This window comes from Triturus cristatus, chromosome 4_1 (assembly GCF_964204655.1).
Source record: "Triturus cristatus chromosome 4_1, aTriCri1.1, whole genome shotgun sequence".
In the NCBI taxonomy this organism is placed as follows: domain Eukaryota; kingdom Metazoa; phylum Chordata; class Amphibia; order Caudata; family Salamandridae; genus Triturus; species Triturus cristatus.
The window spans coordinates 792618525-792635551 of record NC_140585.1 but is presented as its reverse complement, the minus strand read 5'-3'; the positions used below and the strand labels follow the sequence as shown (position 1 = coordinate 792635551).

Sequence of the window (17027 nt, the reverse complement as noted above, 5' to 3'; positions counted from 1 at the left end):
ACGACAAGGCCAGTGGGAAGGATAAAGTGCAGACTAAGTCCATGAGAAGCTGCACAGGGAATGTGTGCGACTGTACCTTTCCATGGTCAGCAACACAGTCAGGGGGCAACAATGTGCATTACAGGCCCACCTGTGTGAGAGACAGGTGTGTGAGGGTGACTACCACTCAGACTTGGCTGTCAGGTGGATTGGGAGCTGGCTGTGTCTCGGGGACTGTTTGGGAACTTGACTGGGAAGAGAGCGGAACAGCTGAGGTAGAGCTATCAGTGGCTTGGCAAGCCGGAGGGCTGCTTGGACCAGGTGGTGTAGTGGCACGTGGAGGTAGAGTCATGCAGACGGGAGACACGGTGTGGCTGCGAGATTGTGGAGGGGTACCCTTTCACTTCTTGGGGATCCTAAATGGCTTGACTGACTGTGGATCAATGGGAAGTGGTGTGTGCACAACAGGCACACTCACCACCACAGCTGCTGCAGGTGCAGGCAGCCCCTCTGGTGATGTGCTGGACCCAGCGGAACTCTTTCCCTGGCTTTGCCTCTGCTCCCCCTTCTCCTGTTTACTAGGTGTTACCCCTACAGTGCCCTCCGGCCCCTGCTTCACTGGGCTTGGAACGGGAGTCGAGGTGGTTGGTGATTCTGCCTTGGAGCCCTTCCTAGGTATACCCTTGGCATGCTCTTTTCCGAAGGCGTCACCGGCAGCCATCCTTGGCTTGGGCCTACTTGAAGCCTCCTTTTATCAGATAAGTCCTTTGCTGTGTATGCTTATTGAGCTACATATTTGGAACACTATCACATATCCAGTGCTTGTTCCAGTTTCTTCGTTGAATTTCTTCTATTGCAAGAGGCTTTCCAGAATATCATTTTACTGATTTTAACATTTAGTAGAACCAGGCCGCTTTTCCAATATACCTATACGAAGCTTGTTTGACAACCAGACATCAGACCTTTTCGTGAAACTGTTGATTATAAAATTAATAAGACATCGTTGCACATCCGGTGCATTGCATTTTAAGCAGCCATTTATTGGAATTAAAGACATCCACAAACTATGGAGTTGCAGGTTTTAATTACTAGGAACTCATCACATTGAAACAGGATCTATAATTGTGTGGCTTTCCTGAAGAAGGCGTTGTATACGCCGAAACGCGCGTCGAGTTAATAACGATTTTGCCACTTTTTAACCTTTTATTTATACACATTGATTATATGTAATGTGTTAAATATTGTGTTTCATTTTTTAAATGTTTTGTATAAATATCATTTGTTTAAATAATATGAGAAGAAATGATTAAAATAGTAACAACTTTGAACATATTTTTTCCGTCTTCCTTGGTCTTTTTATTGTCATATATATTGTGTAATTTGTTTACTTTATTGATATTGCCTAGGAGTTTCTGTAATTACTAATACCCTTGGCATGCACCACCTCCTTGGTGGGCACAGACACTGTATGCTTCTCTTTGCGAGATGCTTTAGGGGCAGGAGAGTCCTTGGATGGGGATGTCAATGAGGCATGTGTGCCTGAGGTCTGCTGCTTTGCATTCTGTCCATTGATGTTGCCTGACGGACTCTTCTCCCTGCGCTCTGGGGTGCCTTTGGTCTTCTGTGGGGATATGGTCTGCGCCCAGGACCGCTTGTGTTGCTGCTGCTGTGTGCTTCATGTGCTGTATCGTGACTTGGACGTATGTGGACCGTGGTCACTATCGTCAGACGTACCCACTGCCAGGGGGGTGGATAAAGGGACCGGAGCTGGACTGTGAGTATGTGCCTGTTGCAGGGCAGACGTCACTGTTGATGACAAAGCCTGGACTGTCCGGTGCGGCCCACCCATGTCGGAATGTATGTCCTCCATGAAAGCAACCACCTGGGCCAATTTCTTGTCATTGTCAATGAAGGCATTGAGGAGAGCTGTCTGGCCTACACACAGCTGGCGCAAAAGGTCCACAGACTCAGCACTGATGGCAGCAGGGGGGACAGGGGCAGGGGCAGTGGTGCCAGGGGTGAAGGACACTATTCCCCTCTTACCGGGGCAAACACGGGCAGCATCAGAGGAAGTTGCTGGGAGGGTGGGCAATGGCCGCTGTGTGGTGTAAGTCGATGCAGAGTTCCCGTTCCCTGTGCCCTCAAACTTGGATGCATCCCCGCTGGCATGGGATGATGTGTTGCTTTGCGTCTTAGGCTGGGATTCCTCCAGCAGACTCCTGTCCCCCTCTGAGGTGCTGGCGACATCTGTGTCAGTGGGCTCCTGGGCAGCTGTTGTGCTACCTTTACCCCCACTGGTGTCCGTCTCCTGTCCCTCCGTGACCACAGGTGATGCTGCATGAGAGAGAGAGATGTAGGGTCAGGTCAATGGCAGCAACAGAACAAACATATGCAAGCAATGCATGACAAAAGTTGACCAAATCTACATGTTGCACACCGTCCTGTGGAATCACATCGTGCCAACTCAGTATATAGACTCAAGCAGTGCGTGGAAACTCAGACATGAGTGAGCCATGTGATGTCCACACAGCACAACACCCTGCTTGTGGCTCTGTTAAAACAGACACACAACTAGCTCTGAGCACACCTAGGGACATGATGGGGGCACAGTACTTGTTGTCAATGACAGATCTGGATGGAACAGGAGGGGACAACACAGACCCAGACTAGAACATGACAGTCCACAATGGACATTAGCCCACGCCACCCACCATGTCATACCTTGGGGACAATATAATGTTGCACAGTGCTGTAAGATGTGTAGGCCTCCCCAATCTGGGTGCATGCAATGGACGCATTGATGTACACATAGTCAGATTGGGCTCACTGCCGTTCCCTCCCATGGGATTCCCAAGACTACCCCAATGCAGAAGAAACCTGAAGAGCACAACGCCAAATGTAATGTGAAGGCACAGCATCCAAATCACCTTTGTAAGTACAGGTAGGGCAAATGCATGCCACCGGCACCCAGGCCAGCAGCCACTTACATGCCACAGCATCACACTACCAACATCACATAGGCCAGCGCTGGCACAGGCTCTGTACACATGCAGCCACTCCCAGCCAAAGTCAGACTCCCCAAATGCTCACCCCTGGCTTGCTGCTGATGCTCCTTCAAACATGCATTCAGCTCAGGCTGTGTCACCGCCAAGATGCGCCCCATTAGTGGTGTCATGCTGCGCCATGCCAGACGCCCAGTGCAAGGAAGCAGCCCCAAGGTAATCTCCGCCACATTCTTTGCCAGCCGGCTGATGTCGAACCATCTCTTGTGGCAGTGGGTGCGCCGTCGGTTTGAGACCCCCAGACTTCGCACCTTCGCTGCTATGGCCCTCCACATAGCCTTACACTGGTGTACCTGGAGCTTCAGGCATGGGAGACTAGAGGGAAAAATGATCAGTAATACAGTGTCATGTTACGTACCGACATCTATCAGTATAGCAGCAAGATACAGAATCATCACATATCCAATGATAGGTCAATCAGAAACTATAGTACAGCTCACATGGGACACCTGAATGGGAAAAGCTGATGTTAAAGCATGCAGGTGTGAGGGGGAACACAGTCCCTGCACATCTCACACACATGCAGGATGCCAGCACTGAAACACACATGTAGCCTGCCCACATCTCCAGTCCATTGTTGGCTTGAGCAACACATACATTACATGTCAACCTGTGTTTGGGGGTGGACTCACTGTGTCCAAGACTGTGCAGCCATCAATGTCCCTGTCCTGGGAATAGATGAATGTGTCATGTTGGTCACATAGAGGGACATGATCTCACAAATACAAAATGCCATTCACAAGGGCCGTTGTGTGCAAACTACAGTGCTGAGATGGACCATAGCTGGAGTGCAATGTGAAAAGACTGTCATACTCTGTAAGTTAAGTGAGTTGTCCTTGTCTCTGTGGGTGGGGACTGTGCAGGCCAGCTGGGCTCACACTGAGATGGACTACAGGGGCACACACAGCCATCCAGCCAGGCAATCACTGTCCTGACTACAGCATGAACAACCTTCTGTGTCACTGTATGGCTGACAACACAACACAGGTCACTCATACATACATGTGCAGGCAGGGAAACCTGTGGCATAGGGTAAACACACCTTCCCCTTGGGGACAGCATGCCAGGCAGTGCATGACACTACCCCACACTCCCAAGCACATACTGCATCAGTCCAACTACATGTGTGCCCCCCTGCCCTACCCCACCACTGTTGAAGACTTACCACGACATTTGGGGCACCATAGGGTACTGTGTGAGCACCTCGTCCACCAGGACCTCCAGCTCCTCACTTGTGAAGGGACTGACACGGATCTTCTCTTTCCTTGCCATCACTGTGGACATGAGACAACAGCAGCGGATTTGGGTGTTGAGGGGTCTCAGGCAGCAGTCTCTGGAGGCAGCAGCAGGTGAGGGGTCTCAGGTAGCAGTCCCTGGAGGTGGCAGCAGGTGAGGGGTCTCAGGCAGCAGTCCCTGGAGGCAGCAGCAGGTGAGGGGTCTCAGACAGCAGGCTCTGGGAGCAGTGGCAATGTGAGGATCACTCCCACACATATATAGCCCCCTGGGGGTTGTTTCAAAGGTGCCAAGCTGCAGCAATTGGTGGTTCAGGTCTGTCTCTTTCAAATGCATCCAATGACCGCCTCCGCGGTGGCGGAGCACGCCTACCGCAAGCTTCAAAATTGCATCATGTCACCACAATCATGGCTCCCAGTGGCTGTAAGGGCATGCTCCATGGCGGTGACACAACGCTGGGGCCCAGGGTGTGCTACCGCGATGGTGCATCTTTCAAATCCAGCCAATGTCCGCCTCCGTGGTGGCGGAGCACGCCTACCGCGATCTTCAGAATTGCATCATGCCACCGCTTTCAAGCTTCGCATTGGCTCTAGGGCAAGCTCTATAGAGGTGACACACCGCAGGGGCCCGGAGTGCGCTACCGCGATGGTGCATCTTTCAAATGCAGCCAATGTCCGCCTCCGCGGTGGCGGAGCACGCCTACCGTGATCTTCAAAATTGCATCATGCCACCGCTAGTGAGCTTCGCATTGGCTCTAGGGCAAGCTCCATGGCGGTGACACACCGCAGGGGCCCGGTGTGCGCTTCCGCGATTTTAACGGCGGAGCATGCCCACCGCCATTTCCCCATGTCTCCATGCCTATCACTACGAACTTGTGTGAATGGGGGTGCTGGTGACACTCCGCCGGGGCCAGACAGTAGCTACCGTGATTTGGGGGCCATACATTGACAGGAGGCTCTACCATTCATGCGGTGGAGCATGCCAACTGCCATTTCCACATGTCTCCATGCCTATCACTACCCCACTTGTGTGAATGGCGGTGCTGGTGACACACCGCCGGGGCCAGGCGGTAGCTGCTGCAATTTGGATGCCATACATTGACACGAGGCTCCGCCATTCATGCGGCGGAGCATGCCAACCGCCATTTCCACATGTCTCCATGCCTATCACTACCGCACTTGTGTGAATGGGGGTGCTGGTGACACACCGCCAGGGCCGGGTGGTAACTTCCGCGATTTGGGTGCCATTCAATCGCTATGGCCATCTGTCAAACATCAACAGGGCACAGTGCCAAGATGGTCAATGGAACATCACCGTGCACACGAGGCCAATCTCCCATTTACTACACTGATGGCTACACATGCCATGTTTGTGTTTTGTAGATCTTCCTGTACCCACTCACATGTCACTTATGGATTTGATGTTGGTGAAGGCAGGACAGTGCTGTTCTGGACTCTACAATGTGTACACATGTCAATGTGTTGAGTTGCAGTGACAATCACAGCGATGCTCGTCTCAATGAATGATGAACTATGTTGCATTGCCTCTCATGTCTGCTCATGCACACATTCGTCATTCCAGCGCCGACTGTGGTCATTGTGTGGTGGATGTGTGCCAGGTTGTAATGATGCATTGAGGTGTTACAGGTACAGCACCTAGGTATGAGACAGTGGATTAGATTATTTACACATTTGATGGATGCTATACTCCCAGGCGTGCCCATTTGAAATGTGGCCGTATCCCTATGTGCATTCACATTGACCAAGGTGGTGTTTGAGGTACTTATCTTGTGTAAGTTGACTGGTGTGGCCTTTGTGCTCATGAATGTGTCCCTACATGTGAGCTGGTCTGTTAGTCAAGGTTGATGTCAGTCATTGTTGTCATTGTGTCATCCAGAACGTGATTTGCTGTGCACATCGCATGATGTATTGCATTGACATGTGTTCACTATCATCTCCACTAGGAGGAGGCCAAATTTGATTTGTCACTTGACAGTGCTGGAGGACATGGAGGATGTTGCGATGATACGGAAATGCCGCCTGGACAGAGCCACCCTGAAAACCCTTTGGGATCTGTTGGAGCCCCACCTGCAGTGCTGCAGGACATATCCAACAGCTTTCACCCCTACTTATAAGGTGATGGCAGCCCTGCATTTTTTTGCCACTGGATTGTTCCAAGAGACAGTGGCCAGTGCTGGTGGGATGTCAAAACCGATGTACAGCATGGTGCTGCGTGATGTACTGTCCACCATGATGCTATACAAGGACAGATACATCCATTTCCCCACTGGTGCTGAATTGGCAGCTGCGAAGGGAGACTTCTATCTTCTTGGATACATCCCCAATGTTGCTGGGGCCATTGAGTGCACCCATGTCGGGCTTGTGCCACCACAGGCAAGTGAACACATTTACCGCATTACCACTCCATCAATGTGCAGGTGGTGTGCCTGGCAGATATGACCATCTCGCACGTGTGTGCCAAATTCCCAGGCTCCTACATCCTGCGGAACAGCATTGTGCCCCAGCTGATGGCTAATCTTCTTCCCGAGCGTGCATGGATTGTGGGTGAGCATGCTGGGTGTGTGATCTGCTGCCCTCAGCCTCTACAACATTGCAATGTCTATTTGTGTTTTTCATACCTAGGTGACTCTGCATTTCCCTGGTTGCTGAGCCCACTGCGGAATCCCAGGTCCCCGGCTGAAGTCCGCTACAATGAGGCCCATGGGAGGACACGTCATGTGGTGGAGCGTACTTTTGGTCTGCTCAAGTCACGTTTCCGCTGCCTGGACAAGACCGGAGGTGCACTGGCATACTCGCCCAGGAAGGTGTGTCAGATTGTAGTGGCATGCTGCCTGCTCCACAACCTAGCCATTCGCAAAGGGATTCCCCTGACCCTGGATGATGGTGAGGACCCAAGGCCCCAGCCTGCAAACCAAGCCGTGTCCAGTGATGAGGACAGTGGAGAGGAGGAAGGTGTTGACCTGCGTGAACAGCTCATCACCCGCTACTTCACTTGAAGATGGGTGTCAATGTGCAACATACCCATTGTCTGCTGATATCGCTGTTGTCGTGAAGGGGCATGTGAGAATTGTAGCTGCAGCCAAGTTGTAGACTCAGTGGTGGTTGGCAATGTTTCTGGGACAGGTCATTTGGGAACATCAACAGGACGTGTATATTGACACTTGTTGCCCATTGTGATATGTGCATGTTGGGTTATCCTGATGGTAGGGGCTGTGTGATGTCTGTGATGCCACACCCAGACCAGTGAAAGTAGTTCTGTTGTGTTTCCCTAGGTGCCTTCGACTTCTCCTTGCCTACATACAGCCCATGCTCCTGGTACATTGTGATCATGTTGAAGACTGTACATCCTGCAATAAAGACGGAGCAGACACGACAACATGTGTGTAAGGATATTTTATTTGCAATGGTGAGATGCGAGGGGGGGTGTACATTTCCATGGGGGGGTGGAGCAGGGAGTTGACAGTTGTGGTAGATGAGATAATCAAGTAGTCACCACATTGCTGTGGGGACCCAGTCCAACAGACAGATGGCATTCACAAGGCAGTGTGGGGAAGGACAGTCCAAAAAGTCAATGCAGTGGTGGAGAGGGTTGCCATCATGGCTGGCTCCGTGACTGGCGTCTGGCAGGTGCTTGGCCTCCAGATACTCCCAGGGTCTTCTTGGGATGGCCCCTTCGTCGTTTGGTAGGGGGGGGTCTGCTGCAGGGCCAGTGGGGTCTGAGGACTCACCCCTCTCTGTGGGGACAGGGGAGGATGGTGAACTGTTGTCATGCGGCCCACCAGAGGGAGATGGAGGTGTTGTCTGTGGCGCATGCCTGTCCCTCAGTACCACCACTTGCTGGCCCAAGAGGTCCACGATTTGTCCCATGCGGGTGTCGATGGACATCATCAGCAGGATGAGCTTGTGCAACAGTTCGTTCGACTGGCCCGTTCGTCCCTGGGCCTGTTCGTATGCGCCCAGGACTCTGGTTTTTCTGTTGTGACACCAACGTAGGTCTGTAGGGGACTCGAACACCCGCCTACCTATGGCGGTCACTAGCCCGGCCAACCCCAGCGGCAGGGACACAGGGCGCGCGCCACCGTGCCTGGCCCCAGGACTCTGGTGATGTGTTCCAGGGATTGGGTCCCAGCCTCCTGGTGTCCGTGGGTGACCCTGCCCCTCCCACCTGCCCTGCTGCCACGGACCTGTTGCCTCACCACGGTGGGCACCCGCATCCTCTCCCTGCCCTCCTCCGTCGATGGTGTGTGCTGATCATCCTCTGGGACAGGGAGGCTGTTGCAGGCAGCACTGGTGGTAGTGGTGGTGGCGGTGGCCGCACAGGCCGTGACAGCAGGGGTCTGCTGTGAAGTTGTTGTTGGTGCAGATGTGGTGGGGGGGGAATGGGGTCCTGGGACCTGTTGCTCCCTGGCACACTAGATGGGCCTCAAGCTCATCGTCCATGGAATCCTGGGAGTCAACATCCGGGAGTCCATGTACCGGGGTGGGAGACTGGCTCTGAAGGTTGTTATGTTGTCCTCTGCAGTGAGTTCTTGGTCACCTGTGGGTCAGTTAGGAAATGGTCATTGTAGTGCACCCGGCAAGCTTTGTGTTAGCTGTGTGTCATTCACTTTTTGTACACTTCACAATTGACAGATCATCACATTGTTGACTATATGCACTACTGTGCTTCCTGACATGATGCAGTGGTACAGGCATTACTTGTCCATGGTGTGAGGTGTCAAGGCATACCATGCGACCCGTGCACAATTAAGGATTACAGGGACTTGTTACCATCTAGGGCCTGGCACAACATGTGTTCAATTGAGAACTCATTGTTTATTTGTCTGACCTAGCAGACGTCACATCTGGCCATGGACTGGCCATCGTCATCTCCTGCATACCTTTGTCCTGTCATGTGCATATCTTGATTTGTACCACCACACATGCTTTCATATTTTTCAAATGATCCTTGTTGCACTTGCCCCATGGCGATGCACATGTAACTAGGTGCTGTGCATGATTGCGCCCTGACTTTCTTCTACTTGTGCATTGGTGTGTCATACTTTGGTAGCTGTGACAGTTTCCTTAACTTACCTGTGTGCACACTGTGCTTGGCAATGGGGTAGGTATGTTATGTTATATGGTTCTTATAGAGCGCTTATCACCACTGGTCTCTAAGCGCTAAACAGGCGACCAACAACATCGTGCCGCCTCCCAACCATCTGCCAACTCCAATTAGACCGAAGATGTTACTGTACCAAACAAAAATGTCTTCAATTTTTTCCTGAAGGAAAGAAGGTTAAATTCTTCCTTCAGGCTAGAAGGAAGGTCATTCCAGAGTTGAGGAATGAGCACTGAGAGAGCACTACCTCCTTTAGTTTTTAGATTGAATCTGGGTTGAACCAGATTTGGGACAGACCCAGAGCGTAGGGACCTACCGGGAACATACTTCCTTAGGCGCTGTTTGACATATTCCGGGGCATTGACAAAAAGTGCTTTATGGGCCATACAGAGGCCTTTGAAATGGACCCTAAGCTTCACTGGAAGCCAATGCAGTTTGCGAAGGAGAGTGGATGCATGTGCACTTCTGGGAAGAGAAAAGACCAGTCTGGCAGCGTCGTTTTGCACGACTTGCAGTTTCCTCATCAGCTTCTGTGACAGGCCCAGGTACAGAGCATTTCCATAATCTAGCCTCGAGATGACAGTTGCTGAGACAATAGTCTGCAGCGTGGAGGCAGAGAGAATGGCAGTAAGTTTACGCAGCTGCCGCATCACGGCAGTACAGGAACCTACCACAGCCGACACTTGGGGGGCCATAGTGAGAGCCGCATCGATCTTTAGGCCAAGACTCTTCACTACCGTCCCAGGGCTGGGGGTTTTGCCGAGTTCTGGGGGCCAGTACAGATCATCCCAGGGATTGGCTATGTTGGTCACCACCAAAACCTCCGTTTTATCTGCATTAACTTTAAGGAAGTTGTTAGTCATCCAGTTGACCGTGAATCTCAGAAGATCTCTGACTGATTCCTGGGCCTCTGGTGTATCACCCAGCTGGACCAGTAACTGTGTGTCGTCTGCGTAGTTAAAGACCTCACAGTTCTTACGCGTGAGTTCCTCAATCAGGGGTTGCAGATAGATATTAAACAGTAGGGGGGAGAGTGCGGATCCTTGAGGCACCCCCCAGGCCACATCCCTACTCCCTGATAACTGGTCCCCCGTCTGGACCCTCTGAGTACGACCCGACAGGAAGGACTCCAACCACTTGTATGCCTGGCCAGCAATCCCCAGCTTCGCGATACGGCTCAGCAAGATGGAATGGCTGACCGTATCGAAAGCTGCCGAGAGATCTAGCAGAATCAGAGCGCAGGGTTGTTTATTATCAGCTCTTACTCTTAGCTCGTCGGTGACCGTGGCCATCACCAGTTCCGTACTATGTTGTGGTCGGAATCCTGCCTGCCTGGCATGTAGGAGATGGTGTTCCTCAAGGTAGTTGGTAACTACGTTCAAGACATGTTTTTCCAAGATCTTGCTTAGGAAAGGCAGCTGAGAGATAGGCCTGTAGTTTTTTAGTACTTTAGGGTCGGTACCTGCTTTCTTCAGAAGTGGGGAGACCCTAGCCTCCTTCAGGGATGCTGGGAGGTAACCCGCTTCCAATGAAGCATTGATTAGCTGCAGGAGCTGGGATTGGATACCTGGCAAGGCTAGTTTGAAAATTTTCGGAGGGCAGGGATCACTGGAGGATCCTGATTTTATACGGCTAACCAGTTCTATCAGGTGCTCTCCATTGATGGTTGGGAACTTAAGCAAAGCTCCCGCAGACTGCAAGCTGTCTGTACCAAGTTGCATTGGTAGGCTGTCCGAGAGCGTAGAGATATCCAACAGGATGTCCTGCACCTTTTGGAGGAAGAAACCTTGGAAGGTGTCGCAGTCAGGCTGGGCCAGACCGCTGTTTTTGTCATTCAGCTGGGTGAGTTCCCTTAGAATAATAAAGGTTTCCCTTTGTTTATTCGTTGCCTCCCTGATCCGTCCTTCATAGAAGGCGGCTTTCCTAGCCAGGATGGCCCGTTTATAGCTGGCCAGAAGAGTTTTGTATGTTAGTGCCTCTGTAGGCCCGTGATCCCGTCTCCAGCTTCGCTCCACCCTCCTGAGAGCTTGCTTCCTTTCCCTAAGGGATGCATCAAACCAAGGAGCTCCTTTCCCTTTTTTCCGAGTGAGCTCTAGACGTTCTGGGGCTAGTTTGTCTAAAGCAGAGCGGATCCAGGTCATGATGGTCAAGGTCTCTGCGTCCAGGTTCCCCTGCATCCTCTTCGGAGGGGGGGAGGAGAGAAGAGTTGTGACTAAGGAGTCGGCCTCGATCTTCTTCCATGGACGGACCTTCCTCCTTGTTTGTGGAGGGGCCGCAGTTAAAGGCTCCCCTGGGACCCAGCCCTTGATCAGATAGTGATCCGACCAAATGCAGGGGCTGACCCCTAGGATTTCCATTCGAGGCATGGTGGACCAGACAAGATCGAGGGTATGTCCCTTTTCATGGGTAGGCCCTATAACAAGCTGGTTTAGAGAAAGGGTCGCAAGATTGGATCCAAACTCAGCTGCCGTGGGCCCCCTGGGGATCTCATCCCAATGATAATTAAAGTCTCCCACTACTACCAGGGACTTATATCTGGATGCCAGATCGGTCAGCAGCTCAAAAATGGCGTCATTAAATTCCGGCGAGCTCTGCGGAGGACGATATACTACAATAAGCAGTATACATGAGGATTTTAGCGATATTTTAATCCCTAGGACTTCTGCTCCAGCACAGCTTTCTGCGATGATTTGTGTTACCTTGAGATTCCTTCTGAACATGATAGCCACCTGCCTCTTTGTGCAATGAGAAGGCTGGTGTTCTCATATGGCACCATTTAATTTGTGACTAATGGGTGGGTGCACGTACTGGCTATTTACCTGTAAGTTTGTTTGGTGTACTGCAATGGCTTCCAACTGCTTCTCGGTGGGGGAGTGTTCCATCCTGTTCAGGTGTGGGACAGAGGGAATGTTGGGAGTAGTGGTGCAGGCCTCCCACCCACAAACACCCTCACTGTGAGGATGGCTACCTAGCTGTAATTTTGATGAGGGTGATGTAATGGCTTCCAACTGCTGGGGGGAGGGCTCCATCCTGCTCAGGTGCTGGACAGGGGGCATGGTGGGAGTAGTGGTGCAGGCCTCCCACCCACAAACACCCTCACTGTGAAGATGGCTACATACCTGTAAGTTTGATGAGGGTGATGTAATGGCCTCCAACTGCTGGGGGGGGGGCTCCATCCTGCTCAGGTGTGGGACAGGGGGCATGGTGGGAGTAGTGGTGCAGGCCTCCCACCCACAAACACCCTCACTGTGAAGATGGCTACCTGCCTGTAAGTTTGTTTGGTGTACTGCAATGGCTTCCAACTGCTTCTGGGTGGGGGAGTGCTCCATCCTGCTCAGGTGTGGGACAGAGGGAATGTTGGGAGTAGTAGTGCAGGCCTCCCACCCACAAACACCCTCACTGTGAAGATGGCTACCTACCTGTAAGTTTGTTTGGTGTACTGCAATGGCTTCCAACTGCTTCTGGGTGGGGGAGTGCTCCATCCTGCTCAGGTGTGGGACAGAGGGAATGTTGGGAGTAGTAGTGCAGGCCTCCCACCCACAAACACCCTCACTGTGAAGATGGGTTCCTACCTGTAAGTTTGTTTGGTGTACTATGCTGGCCTCCAACTGCTTCTGGGTGGGGAAATGCTCCATCCTGCTCAGGTGTGGGTTGTGTAATGGCTTACACATGCTTCTGGGTGTGGTGGGGGGATACATCTTGCTAGGCTGTGGGACAGGGGGCATGGTGGGATTAGTGGTGCAGGACCCCCACCCCCAGACACCCTCCCAGGGAAGAGTGCTAGCTACCTGTGTGTTTGATGTGGGTTTTGTAATGGCTGACACATGCTTCTGGGTGGGGTGGGGGGGAGGGATGCATCTTGCTGATGCTGCGGGACACATGGGCCTGGTGGGAGTTGTAGTGCTGTCTGCCTGTACACATGCCCCCATGGTTATGTTGGTAGCTATGTTTGGGGTGAATGGGAGTGGGTGAATGTTGGATCTGTAAGCCATGTTTTTGTGAGTGTGTGGTACAGATGGATGGTATGTGTCCTAGGTGGTGTAGCTTTGTAGTTGTGCAAGACAGTACATAGCAGAGTGGCGGTAGTCATTTGTTTGTACTTACCAGCCTCCACTCCCCCGGCTACTCCAGTGAGACTCTCTGGATACAGTATGGCAAGCACCTTCTCCTCCCATTGTGTGAATGGTTTTGGTGGAATGGGAGGGCCACCGCCAGTCCTGTGAGCCAGCTCACGGTTCTTGCTCCTCCTCTCCTTGACCACCCTCTTCAGATCATGCCAACGCTTCATGATCTCCTTTTTTGATCTTAGGGTGGTCCCTACTGCATTGACCCTTGGGACTATCCTTGCCCACATTTGTGTCCTTGTGGCTAATGGTCTCTCTTGGACCAGGGTACCAAAAAGCTGTGGTTCACTCTGACTATCTCATCTACCATGACCTTCAACTCACTCTCAGTGAATTTGGACATTTTCTGTGTGGCCGTGGTGTGTGGTGTGCAAAGTGGTTGTGGGTGCAGGAGTGTGAGTGGTGGTTGTGATTGTGCTGTGTATAGGGTGTTGTGCAGGGGGGGTTAGTTGTGCAGGTGTGGAGGTGGTGCTGTGTGTGGTGTGGCTAGTGATGTTGTGTCCTTTGCCTCTCCTGTCAGCTGGGGTATTGCAAAGGATTGTGGTCAGGGAAAGGGCTGGGTTTATACTCAGCTATGTGGGTGTGTCCAATTGGGGTGTTGCTGTCAGGTGTGTTGTCCTGGGATTTGTATTTTTCTTTTTGTCATGTGGTTGTGTCATTGGGGTGTGTTTGTGTATTTGGGGGGCATGGCTAGTTTTCTGTGTGCACTTTTTGGCCTTCTTGTGGGTTTTTTGCTTCGCCCGCCATATTTTTTACGGATCGTCTGCCGCGGTGGCTGTGCTTCAGCTCTTCCGCTGGCTCTCCCATTCATCCCATTGTGCGACCGCGGCGGTCGGAGACAGCGGTACATACCGTGGGACCGTCAGAAATATCCTAATTTCCGGTGCGGTGTCTCCGCTATACTTACGGCGGGTAGGTGTTTTTCCGCTGCGAATCCGACCACCGCAGTTGGATTTTGGCTATCTCCGCCCGCTACGGGTGGTTTTTCTTGGCCTTGTTCCGCCGCAGGCGTTTTTTTGGGGCTGTTGATCCTAATTTGGCCGCTGGCTTCCCATGGTGCCGGTAGGCGGTTGTTTCCCGCTTCCAAGGCGGTCGGGGTGCTTTTCCGCCCGCCATCCTAATGGACTTCTTAGTGTCCAGCACCTACCCCTAATTAATACTAACTGGAGTAGGAATAGTAAATTAATTAAGTTTAGTGTCCAGCACCTACCCCTAATTAATACGAACTGGAGTGGGAATAGTAAATTAATTAAGTTTAGTATCCAGCACCTACACTGAATTAATACTAACTGGAGTGGGAATAGTAAATTAATTAAGTTTTTGTCCAGAATCTACCCTTACTTAATAGTAACTGGAGTGGGAATAGTAAATTAGTAATATTTACTGTCCAGCATCTACCATTAATTAATACTAAATGTATTGGGAATAGTAAATTAATTAAGTTTAGTGTCCAGGACCTACCTCTAATTAATACTAACTGGAGTAGGAATAGTAAATGAATTAACTTTAGTGTCCAGCACCTACCTCTATTTAATACTAACTGGAGTGAGAATAGTAAATTAAATAAATTTAGTGTCCAGCACCTACTCCAATTAATACTGACTGGAGTGGGAATAGTAAATTAATTAAGTTTAGTGTCCAGCACCTATCCTGTATTTATGCTAACTGGAGTGGGAATGGTAATTTAGCTATACGTGTTAATTTAAAATCTTAAAAAAATATTATAGTTTAAAGTAGTATAATATTTTAATTATAAGATAGTTAAAAATGAAAACATAGTATGTATTCTTAATTAAAACATATTATTTTAGAAACCATATTTAATAAAAATTAACTTAATATGTAACATTGAATATAACATTAATAAAACACAAAATTAGACATTTTAAGTTTTTTAAAGATGCGTATTTACTGTAAATGATTTAGAAATCAACAAGAAATATTTATTTTAATAAAAATATGTTAGAAAATAAAGATATAGAGATAGAAAATCTTATTTATTTTACAAATACAAAATGTTTCGTACATATGAATATTTTTACATGTTATAATTAAAGACATTTTTTTATTATAACATTGGTCCATTGTTTTAAACAGTTGTGTAAACTTTGTAGTAACAGATAATGTAGGTTAACATTTTTTTACATAAATTAGAAAAAATATATATTTATTTTTAACAGTAGTTAATTTCATTTTGGTATTGTGAACATTTTATGTTTAGTTACATATATTGGTAACATATTAATGATATAACTATTTTTACAATTTTATAAAACATTTTTTAACTATAAACCTAGTTACATTTCCCCCAAAAATAATAATACATTTTAATTCATAATTTTAATATATAAAATATTAATCTTATTAATTATTACATAGTTTAATTTATAAACATTTTTATTATAAGGTAGACATTTTTTAATTATAAATAAAAATTACAAGTTTTTCATAAATGTTGTACGGAACTTGTAAATACATGGAATTATAATATTAAATATTATGAGGTCTATAAGGATGGCGGTCGGATTGCCGCCGCCGGGCCGGCGGTGGCATTCGCCGGGCCGGCAGCGGTCATCCGCCTGAGATCGCAACCCAGAAAACGGCCGGTCCCATTAGCATGGCAGTGATGACCGCCGTGGTGAGATTTCCCGCCCGCCACTTTTCCGCCTGTAGCAGTCTGCATACTTACCTGGTGGGCGGAGCTAGACTGCTAAAATGGGGCCGTGCAGAGTCAGGCTCCGCCGGCATGATTATGATGCCGGCGGTAGCCAGCCTTTCCACAGCGGTGGAACCGCCATGGAAAGGCATGCAGAGAATGTCTTGTGGGCCCCCGATGTGTTTGGGGGGGTGTGGGTGCCCTGGGGGGGTACCATGGGTACCCCCCTACATTTTCCTGCACCAGGTGGCAGGCACTGTGCAGTGCCTGCCACGCAGTGCAGGGATATGCTGGACATGCTTTTTTGGACATGGCGGCGGTGCTGCTGGCAGCAGCAACTGCCGCAATGTTGAAAGCCGCGATCGTACCTCCGCAGTCCGATTTTAACTGCGGAGCATACTAATTAGACCGGCAGTTACGCCACGGTCCTAGTGGGCGGTGTTTTTCCGCTACCATGGCGGTCAGAGTGATTTTCTGACCGCCATCCTAATAGACCCCTTAGTGTTTAATAATATTTATTAATATAATTTTACAATGATATAAAAATGAAAAATACATTTAAACAAATAAGATATAAATTGCAGTATTTAAATTAAATATGTAAGTAATTTATATATAATGTAATGACATTTTTCTAATTCAATTATATTTATTTTATAGATTTGAAGCTGCCATATTTGTTAGGGGCTTGTATTTTGTTTTGGGTTATTTCAAAGGGGAGATGGTTGCGGTCAGGAGCTGCTTCGCGTCGAGGAAGGTAAGATTAATTTTCTTTATTTAAACTACCTTTTTTTTAATTGTCTTTTATTGCATTTTAAAACATAAGGAAAAAACACCACCTATTCAATAATA

General features: G+C 49.5%; 1 protein-coding gene across 3 annotated transcripts in view; it reads left to right on the top strand.

Moving 5' to 3' along the window:
* Positions 1 to 17027, top strand: part of LOC146855547 (uncharacterized) — a 98181-nt gene that overhangs the window by 45354 nt on the left and 35800 nt on the right. The window contains exons 1-2 of one of the 3 annotated variants that reach the window (XM_085650623.1): positions 7573 to 7677; positions 16836 to 16932. The exons of 1 other annotated variant lie outside the window; for it this stretch is intronic. In XM_085650623.1, the coding sequence (XP_085506749.1) occupies positions 7601 to 7677; positions 16836 to 16932 (174 nt within the window). In that variant the 5' untranslated portion in view covers positions 7573 to 7600. Of the gene's footprint in view, positions 1 to 7572; positions 7678 to 16835; positions 16933 to 17027 lie in introns of those variants that run through there. One more of the 3 variants, XR_014980852.1, reaches the window with a different exon arrangement.